General features: G+C 37.5%; 1 protein-coding gene across 1 annotated transcript in view; it reads right to left on the bottom strand.

The window, feature by feature from the left end:
- Nucleotides 1–2703: 2703 nt before the first annotated feature.
- The window catches only part of RGS5 (regulator of G protein signaling 5), a 59383-nt gene continuing 47059 nt past the window's right edge, over nt 2704–15027 (bottom strand). The window contains exons 4-5 of the mRNA XM_050784904.1: nt 12958–13124; nt 2704–7942 (exon numbers count right to left, since the gene is read on the bottom strand). Coding sequence (XP_050640861.1) covers nt 7781–7942; nt 12958–13124 — 329 coding nt within the window. The 3' untranslated portion in view covers nt 2704–7780. The remainder of the gene's footprint in view (nt 7943–12957; nt 13125–15027) is intronic.

Genomic DNA, 15027 nt, shown 5'->3' with positions numbered 1-15027 from the left:
GTGTGATGACCATTTCCTGACTGATCACTATTAGTAATTTGGCTAATATGACTGTTCAGGCGAGTAGGTTCCTCCTTTGTTCCCTGGACTCTAAGTGTCTGTGCCTGCCAAGCTGCTGGCATCTAAGCTGAAAAGAATCTGCACAGAGAGGAGGAGTGAACTTTCATCCTGGGCAAATGAGAGCATTTGTAATGTCTATTCCAACTCTGACATTTTCTGTATCTGGACTGGACTTTTTCTTTTCTTTTCTTTCCTTTTTTTTTTTTTTTTGAGATGGAGTCTCGCTCGCTCTGTTGCCCAGGCTGGAGTGCAGTGGTGCGAAGTCAGCTCACTGCAACCTCCGACTCCCTGGTTCAAGCAATTCTCCTGCCTCAGCCTCCCAAGTAGCTGGGATTACAGGCACGCACCACCACTCCCAGCTAATTTCTGTATTGTTAGTAGAGATGGGATTTCACTATGTTGGCCAGGATGGTCTCAATCTCCTGACCTCATGATCTGCCCGCCTCGGCCTCCCAAAGTGCTGGGATTACAGGCGTGATCCACTGCACCCAGCCTAGACTTTTTCTTTATCACCTTCCTTGCTCATTGTTAGTTGAATTGCTTGAGAAACTCGAATAGTATAGAAGTTAAGGCTTTTGTTTAGTGAAATTAAAATAGTCAAAATAAATGTTCAGTTAAAAGAAATAAGGGAACATTAATCTTCATTCATACTTCTTCATGAAAGCGTCTAGGCTCCAATTTTTGTTTAAGTGTCTCTTCTGTTTTCCAAGAATTCTGCTTGGAAGCAAAGAGGCTTAGGGCATTTAGCAGCAAAATCTGAGGCAGGCATCTATTTCTCACTTGTCACAGACAGTTCTATCTAGGGGCAGTCACAAGGCATCACTTTTTCAAAGCATAACTGACCTTCAAAACTGCCTATGGGCATACCCACCCCTGTACCCCTGTCATCAACAGCATTTTTCTATGGTGAAAGTGACTTGAAAATGTGACCTCATTAACAGAGACCAGGCTAACCTGGCCATGAAGACTGGCTGCCAAAGATCGAACAAAAAGGTTTGCTTTTAAATAAAATTTTCATGGATATCTTTTATTGCTTTAACAAGTTAAACTGTTAAAAGAGGGCAAGATTTGACCAAAAAGTGGAAAGGCGTGGAAAGTGTTCTAGGAACTTGCCAGATGAGACTAATTCAACAGCAGAATGCAGTGGAGGCATTGGGAAGCCATCTGAAAAGGTAATGAACTTGGTAAGTGGTTTATGGGCAAAATAATTTTCAAGGTACTACTGATTTAGAAAATGTAAAACTGGTACAATATGCTTTAGAAATCTGATAACTTGGAGAGCTTGGCCTACCTGACTTTGACAGATGGTAGAATGGTTTCCTGCTTGGAGAGTGGTTAATTTAGCCTCTTTTGCTCAAGTTAGAGCCAATAACCCTCATGTCGTGAGGGATTATAAGGGGTTACTTTTGTTTATCAGACCAAACGGGCATCTGAGAGACAGTCAAACTGATCTCTAATCTCTGTTCTGTTCTGCTACTGATTTGCAGAGCGACCTCGAGAATGTCACTTCTCTGTAGGGGAAACAAAGAGGTGTTGATGATCTTTGCTCTAATAATAGTTCTTGGTGAAAACTCTTGGAAACTCATTCAAGATAATTAAAATAAAGAGAGAGTAGGTGGTATTGAAATGATTCAGGGGCATTATATCTATATTAAATACAGCTAGGCCTCATGGGACCTGGGAATAAAAATTAAGAAACTTACCAGAGACCAAGACAGACACTCTCTTTAATCTCTCTTTGTCTGTCTGTCTGTCTCTCTCTCTTTCCATGGTTTCTCCTTGTAAATCTTCTTCTAATGCTTCTTTCTGAATATAAACTTTCCCCTTTTACCCAGTCCCAATCCCACTAGTTGTATGATCCCCTTTTACCCAGTCTCAGTCCCACATTATCTTAACTACCTGAGCACCAAATCTATGGTCATAGAATTAAGCTGCTTACAGTGGCATCTGGATTTCAAATCTTTCAGATCTTTCACCAGGGGAGGAAGAGAAAGGAACTACTATACTCACTGAATATTGCAGGATCCAAGTGATATAATATGTTCAGCCAGTTTCTAACAGTGATGGCAGCTGAGTCAATAAATTATTGTCACCTAAATCCAAGGGAAAGTAGTCAACAGAGTTAATGAAAATGGGGCACTTTGGCCGGGCGCGGTGGCTCAAGTCTGTAATCCCAGCACTTTGGGAGGCCGAGACGGGTGGATCACGAGGTCAGGAGATCGAGACCATCCTGGCTAATACGGTGAAACCCTGTCTCTACTAAAAAATACAAAAAAACTAGCCGGGCGAGGTGGCGGGCGCCTATAGTCCCAGCTACTCGGGAGGCTGAGGCAGGAGAATGGCGTAAACCCAGGAGGCGGAGCTTGCAGTGAGCTGAGATCCGGCCACTGCACTCCAGCCTGGGTGACAGAGCGAGACTCTGTCTCAAAAAAAAAAAAAAAGAAAAAAAAAAGAAAATGGGGCACTTTGTATTTCCCTGAGTTTTGCATGTCAGGCTGTATTACAGTTATCCTTTATTAGTAAGCATCTTCCTAATTCATCAAGAGCTCACCTGGTGTAAGAAGCATGGTGAAAGCACAAGTCTATCTTAAGGAATAATGTTTCATATAGAAAATACTTGGGAGTCAAGAAGGACTCACATGAGGCTGTTATATAGATATATATTTAATATAATATGTGTGATTGTGGTTACAGATACATATTTGGTGCTTTATTTATCCAGAAGCATGAGTCACATAGTACATAAAGTATTGAATACAAAATTCTAAAGATAAACACAATTGTTCTTGAATTTAAAATGTATGGGATAAATGCTTACAAATGGATTTATAAACCTTTCACTTCTACTTCATTCTCCTGGCTGTGTCTTCTGAAGATGAGTTGCTAGGTGCAACATTAAGAAGATAGCTCCTTCAAATCCTGACACTATATGACACAGAAAGAACTTTTGGCAAATATTTATTCAGCTTACTTGTCTCCAGTGGCAAATTTCTCAGCATTTCTCTTTGTTTTGTCTATGCCTTAGCCTGTACGTTTTTCTAGAAAGGAAGTTAAATGCTTTTAATGTATTAATTATTACATAATTGAAGTTAGACCCAAATATGTTAAATATTTCCTCTTGCAAAGGGAGAAGAGGAATGGAGAAACAGGGGTAAGGTGGGGAGGAAAAAATACCTCAGGTGAGAGAACAAGTAACTTGCAAGAGGCTTATTAAACTGTATGTAAATGTTGAAGAGGCTGATTTGTAGTTTCTCTACTAGAAAAATAATAAGATCTATTATTAAACCGTGAGTTGAGAATAATATTCCAAATGTTTGTTGTTGTCGTTGTTGTTGTTGCCTATTACTCTCTGCTGTAAGTTTCCATTCAAAGCCAAGAGTGTTTTCTCAATTGGAAGAGTTGATCTTTTTAGATTCGGGATGGGTAAGTGATGCTGGGAAAGCCTTTCTTTAAATATTAATTGCTCTTGTTTGCCTTAGAATCTATTTGGTGAAAAGTGTGTTTAACATAACAGTAGCTGCTAAATTGTTAACTAAAGAGCCTTGTGCAAAGCAAGTGTTCAATACATCCTTGTCTGATAGAATGAAGAGACTATAAACCAGAGAGGTTTAATAGCAATTGAGCCAGGATAAACCAAGATGCACCAAACTTTATGTCCAAAACCTACATAGAGTTGCCTAGTCCTTGCATTTGGATGCTTGGATGTTGGAAATTGCATTTTCCATTCTCTGCTTTCTGGCACATGCAGCCAAATATGGACAGGAGACCCTCAATATTTATTCACTTTTCTGGTCAAGGCTTTCTAGGATGTTAAAATCAAATTTTACATCTAGCTGCATTGCAAGTCAGGAAGTACTTTCCTGCAAATATGGAAGATGACAAAAGCCAGTTTCAACCAAGATGAGCTGCTCTTAAATATTTCCTAGCAAAGGGATTAATTTCATAGGTCTGGGCACTTACTTTTTAACCACTTCCCTTCTCCCTTTCCTTTTCTTTTCATGACCATTCCCTCCTAAACTTGCTAAATTCCCAGGAAAAAGGAGAAATGACCTGCTAGGGGGAACAGTTTCAATAATGAAATCATTTCTCTGAAATATAACTGGCTTTTTCAATGATTCTCAAATTTGTTATTGGATAGGCAGTTTGGTAAACCTAGAAGGGAATGCTTATTAGTTTATCTATTTATTTGTTAATGGCCCAGTTTTTATTGAAATGTTTGCATGTCTGTTACTCTTTAGAAAATAATTAACAGCTCCATCCTATTCAAATGGCTTGTGTACAGAGCACACATCAACCAAATAAAATCCATGGCTTTGTAAAGGATAAAAATAAAAATAATTTCTTTCACCAAGTTCTCCTTGGCACTGAATTCTACTTAAAGCATAATTCATACAGTAGGGAATTGGAGTACATGGGGTATGGAGAGTAGGGCACAAAATGTTTCCATACATTTGACTTTATTGATTTGAAAGCAAAGTCACTGAAATGCCTCAGTTAGTTCTGCATTTTAAAAGGTGTATACCTGGAAGAAACAAAAAAAAAAAAATGTGTACGTGTGTGCGTGTGTGTGTGTGTGTGTGTGTGTGTGTGGCGGGGAAGATGGAAGGTTATTCACATGCTTGAAGGCTATTCACACTGCTTTAACAAATAAACATGGAACATACCTCCTAATTAACTGTAGAGTTAATAGTCTGTCTCTTTGTCCTGATGTAATTTAGATCTTAATCTAACCCCAACTCTAAACTATATCAAACCCAGGCAGAAAAACTGAAGTTACAGGCAATCACCTGGGCTAATCTTAGTTTTTTTCTCAACAGTGAGAACCATATTCTCCTATTTCCATTGACCACAATTTGGTTCCACCACCTTTCTACATCCTCAATGCACTCCCAACTGTAGTTACATTTTCACAGGGGAGGAAAACTCCAGCACAACAGTGTTCTTGCATCAAGCTTCATGCTTTCCCAGACATTTATTTACTCAAGGGAACGTGGAGAGGAAGAGGAGGAGGGAATGGAGTGATAAGTAGATGTTACACATGTTTTTCCTGGAAAGATCACCCCACTTTTTCTAATTTCCCAGAATTTAAAAAATGTATTTTATCTCTATTACCATGGAAATTACTAGTAACGGGATTTTTTTTTTCTCTTTTCTAAGTTTCCAAAAACTTTCAAAAGTGTTCAAAGAAATTTTCTAGAACAATTTTAATATGTTGGATTTCTCATTTGGGGCTGGAATGTTTGTATGCTTTTTAATTTTATTACTTCATATATTAGAAGAGTTTCTAATATGTGTATGAATACAATTTTAAATGTAAGATTATATAGATGTAGATACAGATAGATAGATATATGTAGATATATGGATATAATGTCACAATATCACTATAAGGCATTCCTTCTTCCATTCTTTCTATATCTCCACAGAACTGCTCTCATGGTGCCCTTTCCTGCCCTCTACCTCCCACATTCAGCTTATTAAAAGGTAAAAGCCCTTCTTATTTTCCACTGAAAAGTCTACCCACTTTCATAGGGTGTCCAGTCAATTTGTGAGTACAGTCCATTGGAGTCTTCATAACATCAGCCCTCTAGGTGAGATCTGTAATAGCTAGTTAATTATCTGGGAATTTTCAAACATTTGGATATTTCAAATAATGTGAATAAAATACTTGAATTTTAAATAATTGTTTCTTCAAATGTTTTCACATTAATGAAAAAATAATGCACCAAGATTTTGGATTTCTAGCTGTATGAGAGAGTAAAGGGTTGGCACTTTATTAACTTGGGGGCAATGTAGACAGATGTTGAAGCTGGTACTGGAAGTGCACTCTGGAAATTTTTGTCTGAGTTTCTCATCAATCCTACAGAATTGCATGCAATGAGAACGTCATGACTGCAGTGTTGATCTGGCCTAGCTCTGGACTGCTTGATGAAGGAGTGTCTCTAAAGTGAGCAATACTGGCAAATATGAATGAATTCATACCACTAGCAATTGTTGGCAGAACACCCAGCCACTCTACCCATTTTCAGAATGTGAAATGGCAAGTATTCAGCAGGGCAAATTATCCTTGAAGTCACAAAAATAGGGAAAATCCAACAAGCACAGTCAGTGTTTACCTGAAGAATACAGTCTCATAGTTGCTTCACTTTCAACATTCTTAGGAAATAACCAAATAAATGAGCTACAAATATGGGAAACTAAGAGTGTGTGAATGAAAAAGAGCAACAGAAGGAGGAAATACAAGACTAGACAATGTAGTCTTCTACTTAACATTTCAGAATTTTATTAATCCTTTAAAAATCACCCTCTTTCTTTTGAGTTAATATCCTCATCTCGACTACCATCATACATGGTTTAGTTTGATTCTGTTACTAAATTCTGTGAATCATTATTTAAGCAAATCTACTAAATATTAGAAAAAATTCTAGCAAGACTTATAATCATGAAATACAGAATTAAAAGTTTAAACCTACCAAAACTCCTATGGCCTATCATTTAGCTGTGAATGAGGCATGTCAGGAGTATAAATCTGCACTTTTGACTGTAAGTAAAATTTACTAATGCAGGAAGCAAAACAGTGAGGGAATACTGGGGTTGCTAAAAGGTTACTTTTTTTTTTTTTTTTTTTTTTTTTTTTGCAAAATGCAGTGTACCTTAAAAGTGTCTCACTTAGAAGGCCTCTACCTGTAGTCACATTTATTTTTCTAAAGACAATTTTGTGTTTTGAAGATAAATGTCATTAGTTTATGATAATAGCATGATAGGACAATTAGCCATTTTAGACTTGACCATATTTTCTCTTGTTAGTGTATAGCCGTCTTGATATTTAGGTGGGAGACTGCTCCAATGGAGCAACAGTTTCATTTTATATGATTGGATTTAGAAATTCATGAATTTTAAACACATAAGAATTTTAAATAATTTGAAAATGGAAACATTTGACCTATAGTCTAGGAGCATAAATGCATTTATAAAATACTTCATTGTTCACCTTAGGTCATTGATTTAAAACAGAATTTGGTAACTATGGGCAGGCGGAGGGGGCCAGTGAGGAAGGTATAAAAGAGAAATCTATATGAATTGTGCTCAGATTGATTTTGTATAAACACAGTATATTCATGGTTGTATCTCTTATTAATAATACCCAGCTAACATGAAGGTGGTGCCAGGGAAGGATCAATATTTTAAATAACGTATTTGCTTAAAATACCATACAGTGGCTGCTTCATAAAAATCTTATAATCTTTTATTAACCAAGTTCAGAAATAATTAGAGGGGTGATCTCCCTGGATCAGAACTGAAACAAGTGAGATCAATTAAGCTCCTTTGAAATAGGTCTGTCCACACTTATATTCTGTTTTAGACCAATTTAGGTGGAAATCTATTACCTAAACCCACATTCACTGATATCATATTCTTGTCTTATATTTCTTTGCCTTAGGCAGGATTTGTCTGTGATTCTGACTGGGTCTGACTACAAACTGAAGATATCTTAATTAATAACAGGGCAGGAAGAATTGAGTAGGGAAACAAGGCCTTTGGACGGTAGATAAGTATCCAAATCTATGTGGGCAAAAAGAGTAAGCAACGTCCCCTGGGATTTTTCCATGTGGGTATCATTGAGCAAAGCTGCTGTGGGAAGATATGTAGATTAATGGGAAATGCAGGGTTATTATGGAGGAAATAACTCACAGGATGATTTCATAGCCTGGCTAGATTACTACTTGATTAACTCCTGATAAAACTCAGAGCGCACAAAGCGAGGCAGAGAATCCTTTTCCATCAGGGCATGGATTCTTTTCTGGGCCATGTCAAAGCTGCTCAGGGAAGGTTCCACCAGGTTCTTCATTGTGATGTCCTTAGTGAAGTGGTCAATATTCACCTGTGGGCCAGGAAACAGGGTCACTACATAAGCCTAGGTTATAGAATTTGACGAGGCATGAAGAAGGAGGTAGAATTTCTTGTCAATAAAACATAAGAGGGGAGGAAAGTCATTAAAAAGTGAGACATGTCACTTCTCACTTCATAGGCAATGGGTTAAGACAGCTGATGTTCCAACAGATGCATCCAACCGGTGTTAGACACCCACCAGGTGTCAGACCTCCCATGGAAGCTAACACACACATTACTTATTTAATCCTTGACAACAATCCTGAGAATGATTCTTCTCTTTTATAGAAAAAAATACGTGTATGCAGAAGGTTAAGAGGCTTCCCCAAGATCACAGAACTGATATGTGTATTTGAATCTAGAGAATCAGAATTTGAATCCAGGTATCCTGGTGCCTTTTTTTTTTTTTTCTTTTCTTTTCTTTTTTTTTCAGATAGAGTCTAGCTCTGTCACTCAGGCTGGAGTGCAGTGGTGCCATCTTGGCTAACTGCAACCCCTGCCTTCCGGGTTCAACTGATTTTCCTGCCAGAGCCTCCCGAGTAGCTGGGATTACAGGCATGTGCCACCACACTGGGTTAATTTTTGTATTTTTGGTAGAGACGGGGTTTGCCATGTTGGCCAGGCTGGTCTCGAACTTCTGACCTCAGGTGATCTGCCTGCCTCGGCCTCCCAGAGTGCTGGGATTACAGGTGTGAGCCACCGCATCCGGCCCTGGTGCCTAATTTTAAAATTCTAACACAATATTGGGTTTCACATCTAGTGGAGGAATTGAACAGAGAGAAGTAAATTCTCACTGGGGATCCAGGACCTTTTTCATGGCTCCAGAAGAACAAGAAAACTTGTTCTTTCCAAAAACAAACCAGGAAACAGTCATTCTGACAGAATAATAATGAAAACAGCTAAGAGCAATTAACATTTATTGAGTGCTCGGTCTGTGCCAGGCACTTTGCAAGGATGAACTCATTTAATCTTATAACTCTATGAGGTATAATAGATGCTGTCATCTACGTTTTACAGTTGAGGAAACAGATGCACAGAAATGTTACATGATTTACTCAAGGTTCATCAATGGTAGAGAGAAGATTCAGAAACCCAGTGATGTGGCTCTAGTAGACTCCAGCACTGGGATGCGCTGTGGCTTACATGTCCTGAGTGCAGGGCCTGTACATTGCAACCATACTAGGGTCTATGTGAATGGTTCCCCTGGAGTTGTGCAAGGTACAGCCTGTTTGAACTTGGCTAACTATGAGTTTAAAGGAATCTTTATACTCCAAGTTGTAAGATTTAATGATTCTTAAGGATTTTGAGTGTAAAAGAGACAGAAATAGAATCCAAATCAGCCTATGGTTGTGAATTGAAATGTTGATAAAGGCTTTGGGTCTCTCCTGGGCTGTTAGAGGTTCTTGGTACTGAATAGAGTTCTTTGGGCTCAGAGAATTATGAAGCAGCTATTAGTTAGAGTTGGAGACAAAATGCATGATTCCCTGAGGAGCCAGGTCAGAACAGACAGCAGGAATGAACTGTGCTTCAAAGTCCAGGATGAAGGGCGTTGAGCTACAGTAAGATTTTCCAGAGGTGAAAGGGGTCAGTGTACTTTATGTAGGCCTGGTGGAAGACCAGACTGTCAGAATTGGGATCAGCATCAGAGCCGATGAAGTCCAATGTCTGCCTTTAAATGTGAAGACCTCAAAGAGCTCAGATTACATGCCCACAAACAGCTAGTGCGAATTAGAGGTGAGACTGTAACATAGATTTCTCTGTTCTCAGTCTATTTTCTTCCCACCACACTGAAAGCAATGCTTCTTCCTTCTCTTATATTAAATATATATCTGCATTGAGCTGAGTAAACAGGCTTATTCCAAATGATTGAGGTTCTAAAAATTATAAAAGTAGCTCCTAATCTTATTTTTTAAAGGAGTGATGCATTTTAAAACCTCTAGGACATAGTATCCACCGGCAAATAGCAGCTATTTCTCTTATTATTTTTATGTGCTTAAGCCTTCTTTAATGAGTCATTCTGATACATATTTATCTGTTTAGTTATCCAGAAAAAATATTATTTCATTAATTTGAAATATAGTCAAATGATAATTTGCAATGTATAAATTATCTACTTATTGACCTCCACATGGCCATTTCTCTTGTTTAAATTTAGTTCCAATTCTTACCATTGTATCTCTCAGTCAGTGTCTTGTATTAAAGAGTTGAGGTGAGTATTCAGAGAAACAAAACTCAGATTACTATTTGCCTGGGTAATTAATCTAGGTCTTATATAGGTCAATTTCACCAAAATTAAATAGTAAATATTTACGTCAAAATACAAAATTCGGAGAATTTTTTAAGTAATAAAGGCTATGATTTAACATACTTCAGGTGCACGTACATATATACAAGATGTTTACAGTTAGAAGAAATGAGGATTAGAGAGCTATAGCTAGAGACTTGTCCAAAGTCCCACATCTAAGAATGTCTGAAGTTGGATATTTTCATGCTTTCCTCTCAAAAATATTTCTTGAATGCTTTTCATGTGCTAGGAGTAGGATTCACATTCTCTCTAATGCCCAGCTCAGGATCATTATTCTACATAATCCTGGGATGCCTGTATTTGGGGTCTAATGTATCCTATTGTAACCTTGCATAAGCATAGATCATTTAGAATGAAGGGCGAGGCTATTTTAATTATAGTCTTGCCACTAGTCACCACAATTTATTTGTAACTCAGCGAGCCATGGTATTATTTATTTTAAAATTATATTTTAGATTAATGTCTCATATTTTCATAATAACCAATAATGTCTTCCCAGAGCTCAGAGTAACTAACAGTTATCTGAGTGGGGTTTCTACCATTTGTAGGTATTTCGGCAAATCCTAGAATTCTGTGAAGAGGAAGTCAAGTGATAGGAAGGTAAGTTGGAGAATCCTTTGAAATGGGGAAATGCATGTCCAACTTAATATTAAATTAATCTTCTTGTCAGTATATACAGAGAAATAACATGCTGACAGAAGAAAGGATGGCCCAGCACAAATGATAACAGAAGTAGGGTAGAGCTAACATATGTGCTTAGGGTGGAGGTTGAGGAGAAGAAGGGGTGATCTGGAGAGAATTTCAAGATCAATATCCACATCAAAGCTAAATCTAGCTTCTTTCTAGGACCTTTTCATTTTTGTGGCTTTGACCCACAGTACTCTACATTCGCATACTCCTAACCTCCAACCCTGTGTCACGGAGGAGGCACATCTACTAGTACCAAGGTACATAATTTGTCCATCCACTCAAACACATTTAGGGTAACTCATAACTAAAGAAATACATATCTAATGGTGGAACTCCAGGAATCTAGAGCGTCTGCGGTAGAAAAGGGATATTTGGGAGTTTTTTCCTCTCAAACATCTTAAGTAGATTGCTGCCTACTCACAAGGCTTGCCCAGATCACCTCTGTGCTTGACTCCAAACCTTGATGAAACATTCAATTTCCTGACTGGATTAAAAGAAACAAGTGAAATTAGAGCAACCTGACCAAACTCTGATGAACAGGGCTTGCTGTGGCCATCCTGAATTCCACAATAGGCTTTCAATGTGGTTTTATAAATAACAAAGAAAAAAGCAGATCAACTTCCCCAAAGTTTCTTTGAAATCAACAAAAATCTGGGCTTTAGTAGTCTGTCAGTGGTATATTGGCTTTCAACATCTCTAGCACCGCTTTCTTGTTATATTTTGATTTTCATGAGTAAATGTACCATTGTCCCAACTACAGTGTAAATGACAAAGTCCAAGTGGGAAAATAAAGGATAAAGAAGAGTAGAGAGGGCAAAAAAGAGAGGTGTTTAAAGGAAAGAATAGGAATGGGAAAAGAAAAAGGAACAAAGAAAAGTTGTAGAAATACTCATTAGGCATTAATGAGTTCAGACACTGAGATACTGGTTGATATAGTTTGGCTGTGTCCCCACCCAAATCTCACCTTAAATCGTAATAATTCCCACATGTCAAGGGCAGGACCAGGTTGCAATAATTGAATCATGGGGGTAGTTTCCCTTACGCTGTTCTCGTGATAGTGAGTGAGTTCTCACGAGAGCTGATGGTTTTATAAGGGGCTTTCCCCTTCACTCCACTCTTATCCTCTCTCCTGCCACCCTGTTAAGTGGTGCCTTCTATCTTGATTGTAAGCTTCCTGAGACCTCCCCAGCCATGCAGAACTGTGAGTCAATTAAACCTCTTTCCTTTATAACTTACTAAGTCTTAGGTATTTCTTCACAGCAGTGTGAGAAAGGAATAATACACTGGATGAATATCACGGAATGCTTGGGACCAGAAATGTTTCAGATCTTGAATTTTTTTGAGATTTTGAAATATTTGCATATACATAATGAGATAAGATATCTTAATATGAGACCCAAGTCTAAACACAAAGTTCATTTATGTGTCGTATATACCTATAAATATAACGTGAACATAATTTTATGTGATATTTTTGATAATTTTGTTCATGAAAAAAGTTCTGGCTGTATTTTGACTGAGACCTATCACATGAGGTCAGTGGAATTTTCCACTTGTGACATCATGGTGCTGAAAAAGTTTCAAACTTTGAGGCATTTTGGATTTTGAATTTTCAGATCAGAGACGTTCAACCTGTATAAATTTTTATACCCACTATTTAATTTAATCCTGACAACATCTCCATAAAGTAGTCTCCATTATTCTTATTTTCACAAAGGAAGAAATGAGACTCAACAACTCATGCAAGATTTCACATTGGTATGATCCCCACTGGAGGTTACATGCTAGTGAGGTGAGACCCATAAAACTGGAAAGCGGTCTGAACAGGATTCATGTTCATATATACTTGACCATATTGCTCTGTCTTTGTACTCAGTGGGTGCTTAATAAGGTGGCTGACTCACAAATAGGACTAGCCTTTGGCTCCCAACGGGAGGTCTGTGTCTCAGATGTAAATCCTTCCTGAGAGCTAATGAGCTGCCCTTAACTGACCCACCTACCCACAGACCAACCTCTTTAGGAGCCTCCGTTTGAATGAATTCTTCATATATTTGCTTTGCCTTCTCAGCCATCTTGGCAGGGGACTTGATCTTCTTGTAATCCTCACAGGCAATCCAGAACTCAAGGTTTTCCTCACTGAATTCAGACTTCAGGAAACTTTTGAAACTGGCAAGTCCATCTAGAAAGAAAAAAAAGTTGGAGAAATGTATTAATTTACTTAACAAATGGCATACCCTTCTATATAGCCTAGTCTTACTTAACGTTGTTCTGTCATTTATGTAAGAATCTTACAAATGTTAACTCATTTAATTTTCCTTAAAAACCTAAGAGGCAGGTGCTATCAATATCCCATTCCCTAAATGAGGTCAGAAAGATCAAATGACTTTCCCATAAATAACCAGCTGCTAAGTGGCAGAGCCAGAATTCAAACCCAGGGAAGTCTGACTCAAGAGTTCGTGCATTTTTCCATTATTCTAAGCTACTTCTCAAGAGGTGCATAATTCAGCTTCTTGGAAAAGAAACTGTCCAGTAATGACTGCCTGCTTTCTACTGCACTTGGACTGGGAGAAAAATACAAGGCCAACACAAATGTTATATCCGCGAGAGAAAGGGAAAGGGCTTACCAATACTATTCTATGAACAAAGTTTTAGCTCATTCATGTCTAGCTTCCTTTACTTCCTTTACTTCCATTACATTCCTTCATTCGAATGCAGAAGGAATGAGACAGAGATGGAAGACAGACAGCAGAGAATACAGAGCTCAAGCCCTGCTCATCATGCAGAGCCATATGGAACTCTAGAACTAGATAGAGAGATTTACCACATTGTCTTTCCAAACAGTCAAATGCAATGTCTATTTAAGTGACAAATGTTTACCTATTTACGTATCAAGGAACACTATTAACACTAATGCCATTCTGGATACTTAACAAACTACCAAGGAGAAAATAATACATTTAAAACTTGGCTGGTCTATATAAGTAATGTTAATGTTAAGTATCACTATGAACTACTTACAATTCTTTATTTTCTCTTTGTACAGATGATTTTTGTTTAACTATTATGTTCCAAGCACTATGATAAGTCACAATGATAAGTAAAATAGACATGGTTCCTGTCCTAATGGAGATTATAGATTCTGGAAAAAGTAGAAAGAAAATGAAGAAACAGAAGAAACATTTACACAATGAAAGGAAAACTGTATGAAAGGTAGCAACCGAGTCAAAGGAGAGTCCTGACTTTATTTTAGGCTAAGGGAAAGCAAGGAAGTAACATTCAATTTGAGACCCAAAGGATGAGTGGGAAAGGGCCAGATGAAGTTACCCCATGTAGTGTACTTACCATGTCCATCAATTATACATCAGGTTTTTTTAACATGTTGAACTTAATATGATTATAGCTATTATGATTCTGTTTCCGGTGCTCATGTAGGATAAACTTTAGTTTATAATTTTAAAACTATATATAATATATAGATATAGTCCATATAGATATAGCCTATTATATATAGATATAGTTTTTAGTTGTAAACTAAAACTATAAAACTAAAATTATAAAATTATAAAACTATGTATATGTAAGGATTCTTGGGCCTGATCCAATATTTCCTTCTCCTTAATGCTGAATATATATATGTATTATTCAGCATATATTACACACACACACACATAAAAATATATATATATATATTTATATATATATGTGTGTATATATATATACACACACACACACCAAAATTCTAAACAATGTATAGGGAGAGAATTCATGTTCATTTAATATCTAAGAAAAGTAAAGATTTCAAATGAGAGAAAATACTCTAATTTTCCAGAGGCTGTGTCAAAATCACAGACCTACCCTCAGTAACACGTTTCGAATGTCGCTTTGCCCCCCCGGGCAGAAGGCAGGATTATTGTCACCAGTACTTTAAAGTCTAGTTTTCTCTAATTTGCCCCCACCTGGAGACACTTCTGCAATACATTAGTTGTGCTTAGGGATCATATTTACATTCTGAATTCATTTCCTTTGGCCTAATTTCCATTTATTCTTTTTCCCTATTCTTTTTATAGGCTCTAAATTTGTAT

Source organism: Macaca thibetana, chromosome 1 (genome assembly GCF_024542745.1).
Source record: "Macaca thibetana thibetana isolate TM-01 chromosome 1, ASM2454274v1, whole genome shotgun sequence".
NCBI lineage: Eukaryota > Metazoa > Chordata > Mammalia > Primates > Cercopithecidae > Macaca > Macaca thibetana.
The sequence above is the reverse complement of the archived record's forward strand: the minus strand, read 5'-3'. Positions and strand labels throughout refer to the sequence as shown.